The 16,834-nt window shown below is 41.4% G+C and overlaps 1 protein-coding gene across 1 annotated transcript in view; it reads left to right on the plus strand.

Moving 5' to 3' along the window:
• The window catches only part of ANO2 (anoctamin 2), a gene marked incomplete at its 3' end in the record, with an annotated part of 168,195 nt that overhangs the window by 112,684 nt on the left and 38,677 nt on the right, over positions 1 to 16,834 (plus strand). Inside the window, exon 13 of the mRNA XM_080619311.1 lies at positions 8,039 to 8,113. Within this exon, the coding sequence (XP_080475437.1) occupies positions 8,039 to 8,113 (75 nt within the window). The remainder of the gene's footprint in view (positions 1 to 8,038; positions 8,114 to 16,834) is intronic.

Raw genomic sequence — 16,834 nt, forward strand, 5'->3', positions numbered from 1 at the left:
GTTCCTTTGGAAATCCCACCAGATGTCTAAGTGTATTTGTACATCTGGCCCCTTGTCTTCTCAGGATCAGACTCATTATGATTTATTAATCATCTACAAAGAGCATTGATAAACAATGAATATTTATGACTACAGATGTAACCCTATTGTTTGTGTAAATTACAGTGTTTTTCTGGTAATGTTCTGAATGGCTTCAAGTTTACATAAATAATTCATACTTTTAAAGCCATATGTTAAACTGTCATTGTAAAAAAAGAAGTGCTGCCAGTTTTCACTTGAACCATATGTAAGTACCAAGAAGTTGATTTTAAAAGTGATATAAAGACTAAGCACCTTAATGCCATTTACACAATAGAGATTGTAATATGCTACAATGCACTGGATACATTAAGATGAATATCAAAGGCAAAGTATGCCAAAGAGTGTCCAAGTTTTAAATACAGCAGAGAAAGAAATATTTTTTATTTCTGAATAAACTACAATAAATAAAATTAATTAAATCTAGCTTTACAATTTTAAATTACAGTGATAGCAGACCTCCAGCCTTTTGTCTTTATTTCTAAGTGAATTAAGCTGCCTGAAATACTTCTCTGAAATTACAGCAAGACCATTAACTTTTTGCCTTTGAAATCAAGGTAGAATTTTCAGTAACACAGTCATATACAAGTGTGATTTGGAGATTTTCTGACTCTACCTGTGTAAAACTGATAGTTATCTCCTGATGTAGTTTAGGTCCATGCTGTTGCTGCTGAGAGAAAACAAGTAAGAAATCTAGTTAGCATGTTGCAGCTAATCCTTATTTCAACAGTATGGGCATGGTTGAGCAAATGGCCATATTCACCATGCCTTGGAGGACTTTAACAATGGATTTCATCTATGAACTGTAGCTCATATCTCAGTTCTAATTTAATAATCAGAACTAGTTTTTATAAAGGTATTCATTGCCTGCATGTGATATACACATATCACATATATAAACACACATATTTAACAATGTGTGTATATATATATGTCAAGTGGTTTATATATACACATATATATATCTTTGAGAAAGTTCAGAATATAGCGTTAAGGACTAGAAAGTACTTGGATTAGCAAATCCTTTTCACCATTCCACCAGTGCCTCTGTTGACAGGAAAGAGTCTGGTATCTTCTTTTCTGCTACTCTTCCTTGCGCTCCATGACTAGAAGTATGATCCTGACCTGACACAATGATCATCACATCATATGTTCGGTCCTGTGGAAGGGATGTGTGTATCTTGAGGCAAAGGGACTTGACTACTCACACATGCTTTCATATGGCTTACGTGAAGGGCCAAGAGAGTGGCCTATGTCGAGGCTGTAGCCTGTGGGAGGTTTGTTTCCAATCACATTAGAGGGGAAGAAACACAGCTGTGGGCTTGATTGATTGCTCCCATTCTGAGTGAGTGGTCTAAGCTAACAGAAAAGCCAAGAAGTGGCCTGATCACAGTTTGTAAAAACCTATAACCAAAACCAAAAATCTGCCGGTAGATGCTCTGATAAAGTTGCAGCTGAATGCCAAGGCTGTAAGAGGAAGATAGGCAAATTCAGCTTGGAAATGAGCCATATGTTTTCGACAGCTAAGATAATTAGCAATTGGGATGACCTAATAAGGCTTGCAACTGACTTCATCACATAAATGCTCAATTAGAGCATAAAAAATGCTGTCATTAGAGCTTTCTCTGAAAAAAAAAAAAAAAGTTAGTTAAAACACATTTATTATTCTTATAACAAAAATAATCTCAAGGAAGTTCTGTGGTTATAAAGGCAACCAAGACTGGGATGGTTAATGTTGTTTTAGTCTTAATTTTCCATGATCCTAGTAATGAGCCTTGCACACACCTTCATTGCTTCCACAAATGATTTAGCGTGTGACCATTAAACTCAACTGAAAGCTATTTTGTGCTATTCTACATATTTCAAAGATAGCGGAAAGATTTTAATTTCAGATTTTGCAGTCCTTCAACTGGTTCCAAATGAGTCTTCACAATTTATTTTCCATGTGCAAGTCTGAAACAGAGCATTGCTCACAAAACAGAGTGGTCTATACTGTTAAGTTGCCCTTATTGCTTTCTAAATGAGAAGAATAGAAAATGCTTTTCTCTCTTTTGATGGGTCTTTAACCAAAAGCTATTTCACCTTCTGTGGAAGTGTTAAGCTAGAACTCATAGAGACAGATTCAGGCTGGGATAGACAAAAGCATTGGCAGATTCCCAGGATGGCAACAGTTTTGTCTTTCCTCTCAGAAGTTTGGGGGGCTAATGGTCCCTAACACAGGCTGGAACAGTTCCATGAACTTGTCCAGTTTCTTAGCTGTAATTACCACTGTGGCTCACTACAAGGCCCCAGAAATGCTGATGTGACTTGATTGTGCTTTCTTTTGTGTTGCCACCCTGCATGAACTTTCTTCCAAAACTGTCTGTGCCGGAAGCTTTTTCTGGCTCTCAACTTCTTTTAACTTCCAAATAGCTCCAAAATATCCTTTCTTCTTGTCTTCATCTTCTTTCATGCGCAAAGTAAAATTATACAAACCCTTTATTTCAGAAGCAGCTTATTTCATTCCTTGTCTTAAGCCTGCAATACACATGAAATATTTTGAGTGTTACACAAATACAGTAGAGCTGTATTTGATGCCGCAATCCTAATTTCTAGATGCTCTTTTAGACAGCACAATTTTCACACAAAGTAAAGTTTTTTTATTTCCTACTACGAAAACTGCCAACCTGACACTTATTTGTCTGATGCTTCTGGGCATATTTAAAGATGAACTTCTGGATTTTGTCATCAGAAATATAATTCTGCAGCTTTTTTTGCTCTTGCTAGCTGTTCAAGACATTAGGAAGCCAAGAGAGAGGGGTCCTGGATTCTGTTCTTCCCTGAGCATCTTTAACTAAGTTCCAGTCAATTATTGCAGCTCTGTGCAGAACCAGTGAAGTCATTGGGGTTGCCCAGGTGCAACCGCAATTGAAGAGTCTGAATTTCAAAACTGGAGTTACAAAGCAGGATGCAGAAGAGAGAAAGTATGTTGCTTTACTCCCCAAGTGCAGGTTGAGCTGGCATGGCTAATGGTTAGAAACACCTGCTTTGAGGAGGTGTTCTCTTGTGGGAAAGTATAAATAAATAACTGAAATACTTGTGATCTGAGCAAATTGGCTGTGGTTTGATTCACAGAGAACCACAGAACTGTTTTCAAAAAACTGCTTGGTGCTGTTTGTCCAAGTGCAGTATGTTTCCAGGTTTCCACAGCTCAGAGGCCCACCTGAGGATGCAGAGCAGCACATGTTGGAGCTTTGCCATGTCAGGTAGCTCATAAGGAAATAAACCACCCAGCATAAACTAGATGGTGCCTAATTTTTATTTTAAATATATATTTATCTTTTTATTTTATAATAGGAAAAAATTGTACTCCTGCAAGGAACACATTCAACACTACATTAAACATTAACACAAGAATGCATCACTACACCCACAACAACAACTATTTTTCCTTCCAATACAATTGCATCACTGTATTTAAAGAAACCAAAAAAAAGATATTAAAATATATCCCTTATTTTGTCTAGTTCACCACAAAAATATAATCTCTATTGTGAGATTTTCTGTCTGCATTTAAAGTTCCCTGCAATACAGTTTCCTTTAGGGAAAATTCCACAGTGTAATATGCCTGTCATTGAAATGGTTCTTCAGATGATCAGTTTCATCTTGTTATATACCTATAAATGCATACACCTCTTGGACTGCTCCAGCAGATTCCCTGCCTGCTTGGCTGTTTCCCAACCTTGAAGAAAGCTTTCCTACCCCTGTCTAAAATCTAGGCAATGTTTTGCAATGCATGTTATTGATAGAATGGAGCATGTGCCATATCCTATGAGAAATCTATATGTGAATTACACTAGCTTAAAATAAACCACACTTGCTGGAGTGTGCAAGTCTGATATTTTGATTGCAGACAAGGTGTTCTTGATACCTCACAGTACAGTCTTTTAGCGGCTAGATGGCACTATTGCCAGAGTGTAGGATCAGGTGCGAGAGAAAATACCAAGTGAATTCACAGATTTCTTTTTCTTAGCAAAAGCTGTAACAGAAAATATCTTTCAGGTGCCTACTATATTGATCTAAATGTCAGGATATGGTTTGTGCCAATTATAGTGGCTAAGTGACACAGTAATATTTTCATCCAGCTTTATCTTTCTTCTCACAATGACTAGCAACTCGAGCATGATGTTCAGATCTCCCTCTGGCTAAGGGCTACAGAGAATTGCAAAGTCACTTAAAGTTAAATGAAGCACTTGTGTGAAAGTGAAAGCTGACTAGATGGCATACCAATCTTCTCTTACTTCTTTTATCCACTTGTGCTTTCTAATGCACACCCTCTCCTTTCTCCTTTTCCTAATTTCTCCGTGTCATTCATTGTAAGAAGAGACTGGGAGAGCACTGCAGGAGTGTCTGTCACTCCACTGCATTACCTTGTTCAGTGTTCAAAAGCAAATGTGATTTTTCTTATGCCATTGTATCAACACCATAAATGTACCAGGTGCTGGTGTACAGGCACTGACAGCAGTGGCTGCAGGAGTGGCTTCTGTGAAGAGAGGCTGGGGCCTCTTCAATGGACCCATTGCAGGGCGCAGCTGAGCCCCAAGGCAGGATGGGGGTGCCTCTGTGATCACGTATGTAAGAAAGGGTAAAATGCTGTCTGTCATTGAGGAGAGAGGGAGAAAAGTGTGAAACAGCCCTGGGAGCATTAAAATGAGAGCAGGAGATGAGCAAGAGATGCTCCAGGTACCCAAACAGGGCTTCTACTACAGCTCCTGGAGAGACCATGGTGGAGCAGATGTTTCCCTGTAGCCCATGGAAAGCCACCATGGAACAAATACCTGCACTGCAGCCTGTGGAAGACCCTATTCTAGAGCAGGCAGGTATTTCCTGAAGGAATCACAGTCTCTTGAAACCCCATGGTGCAGCAGGCTTATCCTGAAGCACTGCAGCCTGTGGCAGGACCCAAGCGGGAGCAGGGAAACTGTAAGGAATAAGGAGCAGCAGGACGGAGTTGTTATGGACTGACCCGGTAACCTGCCATTCCCCATCCTGCACCACTCAGGAAAGGAAGTAGAGGAATCAGGAATGAAGAGCTGAACTTGGCAGTGGGAAGAAGCTGGGAGAGATGTGAAATGGAAGGAGTTTTTAGTTTTTCTTCAATTTCTCACCATCCACATCTGCTTTAAATTGTGATAAATTAAATTAATTTTTCCCAGGTCATTCTTGTTTGCCCATGATAGCAATTGGTAAGTTATCTTCCTGTCTTTACTTCAACCCACAAGCTTTTTCATCTTAATTTATCCCCTGATCTCATTGAAGAGGGAGAATGAGAAAGCAGCTGGGTGGGCATCTGGTTGCCAGCAAACACACCACAAGAGAAAATACTGCTTTTGTCCTGCTTAGCAAGGTAATTTGTTTTTGAGGCAGTTCATATTTCATTTAGTTATTCCCAGTAATAACTCAAAATTTTAAGAATCAGATATGCTTCTAAGTCTTTATTCCAGGAACTTATTTTATTTAACTCATCAGACACAAAGTGCTTTTGAAAAGTAATAATTTATGTAAAACAAGTATTCGGGTGCTAAATGAAGGGCTTCCAAAATGACTGGTGATAACAGGTGCCTCTGTGTTTTTAATACACATGCTGAAATTAAAGAGGGCAAACACTCAGTTTAAGGACACTGCAGTTCTTCAACTCTCCTAGAGTTGGGACCTTAAAATAGATTAATCCTAACATCTCTTAATTCCTGAAAATGTAGGCTTAAGCACACCTTAGCCTCTGATATTCATCTCTAAAATACATGTTAATCATTGCTCAATTTTTCTAGTTTTTCTTTTTCTTTTCTGTAACTATTCAGTTCTATTTTATAAAAAAAAAGGGGGGGGGGTGAAGGGGGTAGGGCAAAGAGGGCAAAATTGCTATTTCTTTTTCATAAAGGACAACTGTTTCATAAGGCATTCCCTGATTTCTCAGGGAATTTGAAAATTGCTGAGGTGTTATAAGGAGACTTCCAGCAGTGATGGTTTGGGGGTTTTTTACTTGGAAAGCCCATAGGTCATTTCAGAATTCTGGCTGATGTTTCACAGTACAGTAAATGTCTTACATCATCAGAAATATTGAACAAAAGACCCCAAAACATGAAAAAACCTTAGTCAGTTTGCCACTCAGGATTTAATGAGCATGATTCATGATATATGAATGTTTGATCTTGATATTATGATTTCTCATTTTCAAAAATTCTTACTGCTAAAGACATTTTGAAGTAATTTTCTTGGGCATTTTTGCCTCTTCCTGGCCCTTTTGTATAAATCGCAATTTTCTCTTTCCACCTCAGTGTAGTTATAAAAAAATTTATGTTTTCCTTTAACTGCTTTGGCTAGCATTAACTCATTCTGCTGTTTTGCTTCTTTAGTGTGTTTCCCCTAGTGGAATTGTTAGACATGGTGTCCTTCAGGCCTTCTTGGAGTATAATCACTTAGACCTTCTTTATGTCCTGTATAATTGCTGAGTGGTAAAAGCCAAAATGAAATGAAATGCATCTGTGCTTTCACAGAAATGCTATTTAAAGTAGCCTTCCAGCTAAATGATGGACTCCATTTATTTACTGTATGGAGTATTTATGTACTGCATGCATTGGGCCAAATTATTTGTGCTTCTGCTCGGGTTTGTTATGACCCAGTCCTGCCAACATTCTCCCAAAGGAGACTTGCTTAAGTTGTCTGTTCGGACAGCTGAGCTGAGAAGAGGGAATGCTGAGTAATACTACTTCCCACAGTGTCTGAGGCACCACCACAATGGCCATGGATATGTAGATAGGATCATGTCTTAGGTCTAATTCCACATTCCAGTAAACTTTGTGAGAAAATTTATGGCTGTATTTCTGCATGTGGAGTTATATACTGGATTCCTAGTGATACTTTGGGAAAGTCTTCTACAAAGGCATAATACTCCCAGATTTTTATCTGAGGACAATTGTGCCTTAAAATGGTTTGTTTAAAATCTTTGACCTGAATTCTAACCTGATTTAAATTCATTTAAATTCAGAATAACTCTGGGTTAAGTCCAATGTAAGTGAAGTACTAGTCCATGGGATAGCAATGGTGCTTCACAGAAATGGAAACAGCAGCTGGCTCTGTGTCCTTAGATAATTTGATTATATAGTTTTAGTTTAACTTAAACAAAGTAATGACCTTATTATTATTTTAAGAAACCTATTTTAAGAGTAAGGAATCATATTTCTTACATAAATCCATCTTCAAATATCTTCTTTAGATGTACACGTTGCTAAAAATGGAGTTGAGTTTGTTTGGGGAGTGTAAACGTATACTAGATTTCACTGATTGCAGTTGCTTTAAATTATGCAATGAGGAGAGAGATGCTTTTTACACATGAAGAAAACAAGGCTGGCAGCAGAGATCACAGAGCGGGCTTGCCTTTGTAGTTTCTCTGTGCTATAGAGCAACTACCAAGAGAAGGATTGGAGTGTGTTTGCAAGAGTTATATTAGGGGCTACATTTGGCTAAGGTAACCATTAGGCAAAAAATCTGGGTTCAATGGCAATAAGTGCCCTTTTGATGATTTCTGTCTCAAGCTCTGTTCTTCTGCCATTTTCCAAGAAACAAATCAAAATAAATGGTTGAATCCTACTTTGCCTAAATGTAAATAAAGGTGAATCTCAGGGATATCTCCAAAAAATTTAGTAAGAGCTGAATACATTTTTTCAAAAGCTAAACTCAGTTACATGTATTTTCTGATTTTTGCAGGCATTCTTTATATGTCTTATTTATCCTCTTACTCTCTTTTCTCTCAAAGTAAAATCTGCTTTAAAATATCAGTGTTCTAAATATTATAATTGTCTTCAAAATTGAAGAGGATTAGGACAATTGAGAAGCTTTTTCAATAACACATCTTCCTAACTCTAATATTTGTTGTTGTACAGTTCTGTAATGTCTATTATTTTATCTTTGTGTTTTGTCACAGGATGAAAAGGAGAAGCTGACATGGAATGACCGTATGCCTGGATATGCAGCAAACTTTGGATTGATTTTTTTTATGGTAATATAATCTGCATTTCTGCACATTTATTAGGTGTGAGAAACTTTGCAATGAGCATCTTGAGTAGAATTCTGAATTAGTGTTCTCACAGATGCTAAAGATCTGAAGAAAGCTAGGGTTATAACCTACAGTTAGTGAGAAATATGTGTCCTACTGGGGAGATTCATAGAGCTCAACGCCTACCTCCAATTTCATTCTCTTTTTCCGAAAGCTGCTTATGAGCGGGCTGTTGGCTGGATGACTTGCTGTAATGACAGCATCATGTTACTATAGGCCATCTCTCCCCCAGGATTTCTGCTCCATCCTCTATTATCCAGTGAAGGGAAGCCCACTGTTTATTTGCTTGTGTGCACAGTACCCTCTGTCAGAACTACATTCAGGAGTATTGGGTCTACTGAACAGGTGACATATAGGTGAAATCAATCTGTTGCTGAGAAGTATTTGTGCAACACACATTCAGGGATGAACTATACTGTAGTCAAGGAAGACCATGGGATGCCATCGTCACCTAAGAACAAGAATAAGGTGTGCAGGTCAGCCAACTCTAAAGTATGAACACCACTCTCTTAGCAAAGTTTCCAACAAATCATAAACACATCAAGACGCTAGATTCGTAAACAGCAATAGGAAAGCCTGGGTAACAAACCTTAAATTATATTGTTAAAGATTCCATTATCCCTCTGGTTGCAGAAATTCCTGAATGAAAGCATGTACTGACACTTAGAGCCAGTATGAAATGCTAATCAAATATGCCAGTTTACACCACAGTAGTATCTAACATGGGAAATTTACTTAGGGACTACATTATTTTAAGATACCTAAATGATTTTTAATTTGCTCAAATTCACGTATACTACAACAGATGTTATGTGAAGATTTAATTCCTCTAATGACAGTCAAAACCATTTTATATTCACTCACAGCCCAGAAAGCCAACTGTATCCTGGGCTGCATCAAAAAGAGCGTGGTCAAAGTAGGTGATCCTGCCCCTCTACTCTGCTCTCGTGAGACCTCACTTGGAGTATTGTGTGCAGTTCTGGTGTCCTCAACATAAAAAGGACATGGAACTGTTGGAACAAGTCCAGAGGAGGGCCACGAGGATGATCAGGGGACTGGAGCACCTCCCGTATGAAGATGGGCTGAGAAAGTTGGGGCTGTTCAGCCTGGAGAAGAGAAGGCCTCATGGAGACCTCATAGCAGCCTTCCAGTATCTGAAGGGGGCCTATAAGGATACTGAGGATGGACTCTTCATTAGGGACTGTAGTGACAGGACAAGGGGTAATGTGTTAAAACTTAAACAAGGGAAGTTTAGATTGGATGTAAGGAAGTTCTTTACTGTTAGGGTGGTGAGGCACTGAAATGGGTTGCCCAGGGAGGCTGTGAATGCTCCATCCCTGGCGGTGTTCAAGGCCAGGTTGAATGAGGCCTTGGGTGACATGGTTTAGTGTGAGGTGTCCCTGCCCATGGCAGGGGGGTTGGAACTAGATGATCTCAAGGTCCTTTCCAAACCTAACTGTTCTATGATTCTATACTCACACTGAGGCCAAATTAATGTCTGCAGTTTTCTGAATACATGTGTATATATTTACGAAGAGATAAGTATTGTTTATTACGTATATTTTCTGTACATATTAGGTGTGTCATTCATATAGATATGTATGCACTTACAACATTTTGGGTGAGTTTACCATGCTGAGGTCATAGCAAGCATTTGCTTTTTAGACAACCTCTCACAGCATCAGTTGGGACTTTGCTTAAAGCAGAGTATACTGACTAAGCATATAGCAGGGCTCATTTGGAGAGCTTTAAACTAGATTCGAAGGGGAATGGGGTTGTAACTGGGCTTGCCCCAGTGGGGCAGCACTCTAGAATTGATGAAGACTGGGAGGCCTCCTATAATCCTAGGGTGAAATCGGTGAGCTCAGCTCCCTCCTTGAAATGCCTGTACACCAATGCATGCAGCATGGGAAATAAACAGGAGGAGTTGGAGACCTGTGTTAAATCAGGAGATTATGATCTGGTGGCAATTACAGAGACGTGGTGGGACGGCTCACATGACTGGAATATACTCATGGAGGGCTATGTCCTTTTCAGGAAAGACAGGCCAGCCAGGCGGGGTGGTGGGGTTGCTCTTTATGTGCGAGAGCAGCTGCAATGTACTGAGTTCTGTCCAGGGACAGGGGACGAGCGAGTTGAGAGTCTATGGGTGAGAATTAAGGGGCAGGCTGGCAGGGGTGATACTGTTGTGGGTGTCTGTTACAGGCCACCAGATCAGGGTGAGGAAGTTGATGAGGCCTTCTACAAGCAGCTGAGAGCGGCCTCACAGTCACAGGCCGTGGTTGTCGTGGGGGATTTTAACTTCTCTGATGTTTGCTGGAAGGACTACACAGCAACCCAGCCACAGTCCAGGAGGTTCCTCCAGTGTATGGATGATAACTTCCTCATGCAAATGGTGGATGAGCCAACCAGAAGAGGAGCGCTGCTGGATCTCATCCTCACTAACAAGGAGGGTCTGGTCAAAGCAGTAAAGGTTGAGGGCTGCCTTGGTTGCAGCGACCACGAGATGGTGGAATTCAGGATCTTGTGTGGTAGGGCCAGTACAATAGCAAGTAGAATTGCAACCCTGGACTTTAGCAGAGCAAACTTTGGCCTTTTCAAGCAATTGCTAGAGGAAATCCCATGGGCAAGGCTGCTTGAAGGTAAAGGGGCCCAAGATAGTTGGTTGGCATTCAAGGATTGCTTATTCCAAGCTCAAGATCAGAGCATCCCGACATGTAGGAAGTCAAGGAAGAGGACCAGGAGACCTGCGTGGGTATGCTCAAGTGGAGGAGGAGAGTTTACAGGTTATGGAAGGAGGGGCTGGCCACTCGGGAGGAATATAAGGCTGCTGCTAGAGGATGTAGGAAGGCAGCTAGGATGGCCAAGGCCTCCTTAGAATTAAATCTGGCGAGAGGGGTCAAGGACAGCAGAAAGAGCTTTTTCAAATACATAGCTGATAAAACTAACACCAGAGGCAAGGTAGGCCCACTGGTGAACAGGATGGGTGCCCTGGTGACAGAAAATAGAGATGGCAGTTATTGAATGCCTTCTTTGTCTCTGTCTACTCTGCTGGAGGCAGTCCTAAAGAGCCCTGTACCCCTGTGACCTCAGATGAAGTCAGGTCAATGGAGCAGTTTGCCTTAGTCCATGAGGAATGGGTTAGGGACCAGTTGATCAATCTGGACATCCATAAATCCATGGGTCCAGATGGGATGCACCCGTGGGTGCTGAGGGAGCTGGCTGAAGTCATTGCTGGACCACTCTCCATCATCTTTACCAAGTCTTGGGGAACGGGAGAGGTGCCTGAGGACTGGAGGAAAGCAAATGTCACTCCAGTCTTCAAAAAGGGCAAGAAGGAGGACCCGGGTAACTATAGACCGGTCAGCCTCACCTCCATCCCTGGGAAAGTGATGGAACACCTTATCCTTGGTGTCATCTTAAGGCATATCAAGGATAAGGGGGTTATGAGGGGCAGTCAACATGGCTTTACCAAGGGGAAGTCATGCTTGACCAACCTCATAGCCTTTTATGAGGAAATAACACAGTGGATGGATGATGGCAGAGCGGTGGACGTGGTCTACCTTGACTTCAGCAAAGCATTTGACACAGTCTCCCACAGCATCCTCATAGCTAAACTGAGGAAGTGTGGCCTGGATGATCAGGTAGTGAGGTGGACTGAGAACTGGCTGAAGGAGAGAAGCCAGAGAGTTGTAGTCTATGGGGCGGAGTCTAGTTGGAGGCCTGTATCTAGTGGAGCGCCTCAAGGGTCAGTACTGGGACCAGTATTATTTAATATATTCATCAACAATTTAGATGAGGGAATTGAGTGTACTGTCAGCAAGTTTGCTGATGACACTAAGCTGGGAGGAGTGGCTGACACGCCAGAAGGCTGTGCTGCCATCCAGCGGGACCTGGACAGGCTGGAGGGTTGGGCAGGGAATAACTTGATGAAATATAACAAGGGAAAGTGTAGAGTCCTGCATCTGGGCAGGAACAACCCCAGGTTCCAATATAGGTTGGGGAACGACCTGTTAGAGAGCAGTGTAGGGGAGAGGGACCTGGGGGTCCTAGTGGATGGCAGGATGACCATGAGCCAACACTGTGCCCTTGTGGCCAAGAAGGCCAATGGCATCCTGGGGTGTATTAGAAGGGGGGTGGTCAGTAGGTCGAGAGAGGTCCTCCTCCCCCTCTACTCTGCCCTGGTGAGACCGCATCTGGAATATTGTGTCCAGTTCTGGGCCCCTCAGTTCAAGAAGGACAGGGAGCTGCTGGAGAGAGTCCAGCGCAGGGCAACTAAGATGATTAAGGGAGTGGAGCATCTCCCTTATGAGGAAAGGCTGAGGGAGCTGGGTCTCTATAGTTTGGAGAAGAGGAGACTGAGGGGTGACCTTATTAGAGTATATAAATATATAAAGGGGGAGTGTCACGAGGATGGAGCCAGGCTCTTCTCAGTGGCAAACAATGATAGGACAAGGGGTAATGGGTATAAACTGGAACACAAGAGGTTCCACTTAAACTTGAGAAGAAACTTCTTCTCAGTGAGGGTGATGGAACACTGGAACAGGCTGCCCAGGGAGGTTGTGGAGTCTCCTTCTCTGGAGACATTCAAAACCCGCCTGGACACATTCCTGTGTAACCTCATCTAGGTGTTCCTGCTCTGGCAGGGTGATTGGACTAGATGATCTTTTGAGGTCCCTTCCAATCTCTAACATACTGTGATACTGTGATACTGTGTATTACACTCCCCGCTTTACTGTAACATCTCAGAGATCTATCAAGGTAAAATACAGAGCTCCAATCCTTCAACTTCTGTTAGTGACTAGTGGAACTATGAGGGCTTTCACCATTTGGCCATGATGATTTTTTAGAATATTTGAACATTACTAAGTTGTAAGCACCCACAGAGAGACCTTACAAACTATGCATGAAGTTCAAGCCAACTCCTGAGGAGGGAAGGCCAGCTTTCCTGTCCTACATGGAAATTGCAATCTGCTCTTTACTGTATGTGGTTTTCTTTTTTTTTTGTTTTTTTTTCTTTTTTCTGCTAGATTAGTTGAACAGTGATAGGAAACACCAGACTGAAGTTTACTGTAAGTCTGTGCAATAGAATTGTACGGAGAAAACTAAATTGGTCTTATCTACCTCTGTTATTCACACAGGCTAATATTTTAGCTGTGTGCACTACATACATAGTAAGTGATGAAATCTTGAATTTACATGTGCATGTGCACATATGCCGCACACAGACACAGAAGACTGACACAGAAGACTGACACAGATATGCACACACATGTGCTGCAATTTCTAGCGCTACAGAAGTGATTGCTGAATTATTAATACTGCCTTTTCCAAGCCAAAGGATCTGGTAGCACAAACCTATAGGCATTTTCCATTAAGACATCTACATTGCTGTAGAATGATGTTGTTGTGTTCTATCCCTCCTTCCCACAGCTTTACATGCCATAGTTTCCCTGATGATTCTTGGAGCTGCTAACCGTTTTCTTATTGTAAAACTTTTTCTCTTTATTTTCATTTGTGTACTTCTTTTGTGTACTCCACTTTCAGCAATCCTCTTTCAAGAACTCTGTTCTGGTGTTTTGTTTGTTGTTTGGTTTGGATTTTTTCCTCTTTCTGGCTTTTCTTCTGTCTTTATTAAGCTGGGCATCCTGTTTGTTTCTTTAAAAGTGCACGTCGAATAAGATGTATTTGATTCTCTTGCCCAGTTGGTCTTGGTGGTTTACACCACCAAATCATTCCAAAGATCGTTTTACATGTTTATGGCTGCTTTAAAACCTGATCACAGTTCTGTTGTACACAAAGCCTCACTTGACTGCAGAGGGGACAGAAGATTCAACCTTGATTTAAGCAGTGTCTTTTACAGGCATTTTAGAACAGAAGTTCACAAGCCCAGTAAGACCAGTAGAAGCAGAAGGTCTAAGCTGAGCTGGGTGTATACATGTTAGGTCTGTCTGTGATTGTAATAACATACATCATACTTTAGAAACTCCATGTTTAGAAAGCTCATGTTGTGGCAAAGGTTTCTGGGTATAGGATGAAAACATTGGTAGCTGTTGGAAGAAAGCAGGATAGCATGGAGCAATGCCATCACTGAAGCCCTTCTTGTGTTCTTTGCATTTGGCTTAGAGGAAGAAGAAAACAAATTAGTGTCATGGCACAAGAGTTTAGCCTGTTCCTTCTTTTGGACCTTGTTACCGTATTCTTATTCACATGGCATAATACTCGACTTTAGAATAGCCCTACTGGGGATAATTCAACAAAGAACTGTTCGGATATTAAATCGTTATCCTATTTGGATGAAGGTAGCAGTCTAGCCCATGGGGATTTACAGCTTCCTTCTCAGATCTAGTATGCTTTCCTGTTTGTTTTCATTCATACCAGGCTCAGTAGGTGACCTTTTCTGCAGCCAATTTTCACATCTGTTTCTAAGCAATTCAGCCCTTGACAGACTAGTTTAGCTCATAGAATTATAGAATATTTGGGTTTGAAAGGATCTTCAAAGGTCATCTGGTCCAACCCCCCTGCAATGAGCAGGGACATCTTCATCTAGATCAGGTTGCCCAGAACCACATCCAGCCTGGCCTTAAATGTCTCCAGGGGTGTTGCACCCACCACCTGTCTGGGCAACCTGTGCCAACCTGTTTACTACCCTGGCTGTAAAGAATTTTTTCTACATGTCCAGCCCGATTCTCGCCTCATTATTTTAAAACCATCACCCCTCATCTTATCACAACAGGCCCTGCTAAAAAGTCTGTCCCCATCTTTCTTATAGGCCCCTTTTAAGAAGTGAAAGGCCACAATAAGGTCTCCCTGGAGTCTTCTCTTCTCCAAGCTGAACCATTACAACTCTATCAGCCTTTCCTCACAGAAGAGGTGCTCCAGCCCTCTGGTCGTTTTTGTGGCCCTTCTCTGGACCCTCTCCAACAGGTCCATGTCTTTCCTGTACTGAGAACTCCAGAGCTGGATGCAGGACTGCAGTGGGGAGCCTCACCAGAGCAGAGTAGAGGGCGAGAATCACTTCCCTTTACCTGCTAGTCACGCTTCTTTTGATGCAGCCCAGGGTACGATTGGCCTTCTGGGCCACAAGCACACACTGTTTGCTCAAGTCAAATCTTTCACCCACCAGTACCCCCAAGACCTTCTCCTCAAGGCTGCTGTCAATCCCTTCATTCCCCAGCTTGTATTGATACTGCTGGTGATACAGGGTACTGGGTGCAGGACCCTGCACTTGGCCTTGTTGAACCTTATGAGGTTCACATAGGCCCACCTCTTGAGCCCATTCAAGTCCCTCTGGATAGCTTCCCATCACTCCCAACTGCACCACTCATCTTGATGTCATCTGCGTGTTTGTGAAGAAACTGTCTGCTGTAGTAGTGGATAGAACTGGCCAGGTGAAATTTTGGCAGTGACAAAACCTAAAATAGGCACCTGAATGAAAGGTTGCCATCTGATCTGGAATTTGGGCAAAAGGTATTCATAGGAATGAGAGAAATGCTGTGAAGATGCAGGAACTATTCTATCTCAGTGAGTATTTGGGGAGCAAGAAATATGCTCTCAGTTACTGCGCAGTTCTACAAGCCCTCCTCAATGTCCTCTTTTTGTTGGATGCACAGATAATGAAGAGTCCTGAAAGAATGTTTTTCCTTTTGTGTCTAAGAAGATGTTTAAAAATGGGTGAGCAGCTGAGGAGTTTCTGAAGCCCTAGCACTTTTGCAAAACAAGTATCTTTGTTCTTTAAGCAAATGAAATATATTTTGGGGTAACTTTGTATACCTTGCTATGGCACTGCATGAACGAAAAAGACTGCAATAGTGGAGCCTCCTATACTATCTTATCTTCCACTAATCTTTCTCATTGCTAGAGCTCTCTGAAATACTTTGGTCTGGTTTTAGAGTTTGCTATTCAACTTCTCTGACCTAAAATTTCCTCTTTCTCTATTTAGTGGTGACTGTCCTTGATGACTCTTCTTCCTGTACTGTTAAGATGCCATTTCTGAGTGATGTGTGGAGACTGGGTGTCTATGGGTGCCCAGAGAGCTCATCATTCCCAGAATGATGCATACAAGTTTACTTTGCTGGTTTTCCTTGTCCACCATGGAAAAAGGAAGCAGGAGAAGAGCAATTTTTCATGGGACAAGCTTCCTTTGTATAAAGGACTTCAATAAGCTATTGCTGGACCATTAAAATGAACTATTAAACTTCCTTAAATGTGTATTGTGAATCTGGGCCCCTAGGCTCATTGAAATAATTTCAATAGTCTAATCTTTCACATTTAGATAGTCTCTTTCATCTGAAGATCTCAATATGTTTAACCTAAAATAATGAACATACATTGGAATTCTCACGAAAGGCAAAAAAAATGAGAGAGAAAAATGTACTCTCTCCCCTTTCCTGCTATGCCTATGAAAATTTGCTAATTTTTATTGTTATTTTATTGATTATTTTTTCATTGTGGGGTGATGGGGTTTTATTGAAACCAGAATACCACAGCCCTGTGAAATTTAAATTCTTCTTGTGGGAACTTGACCTTAAGTAGCAGGACTGACTTTCCTCATCTCATGGGTCAAAGCCAGCCCATGAAGGATGCCAGAATACCAGCCGATTTCTGGGACAGAAATGTAAAGTGAAGCCCTAGTAATCCTGTTTAGGTCAGTCTTAGAATAAT

This window comes from Psittacula echo (genome assembly GCF_963264785.1).
Source record: "Psittacula echo genome assembly, chromosome: 1".
In the NCBI taxonomy this organism is placed as follows: Eukaryota; Metazoa; Chordata; class Aves; order Psittaciformes; family Psittacidae; genus Psittacula; species Psittacula echo.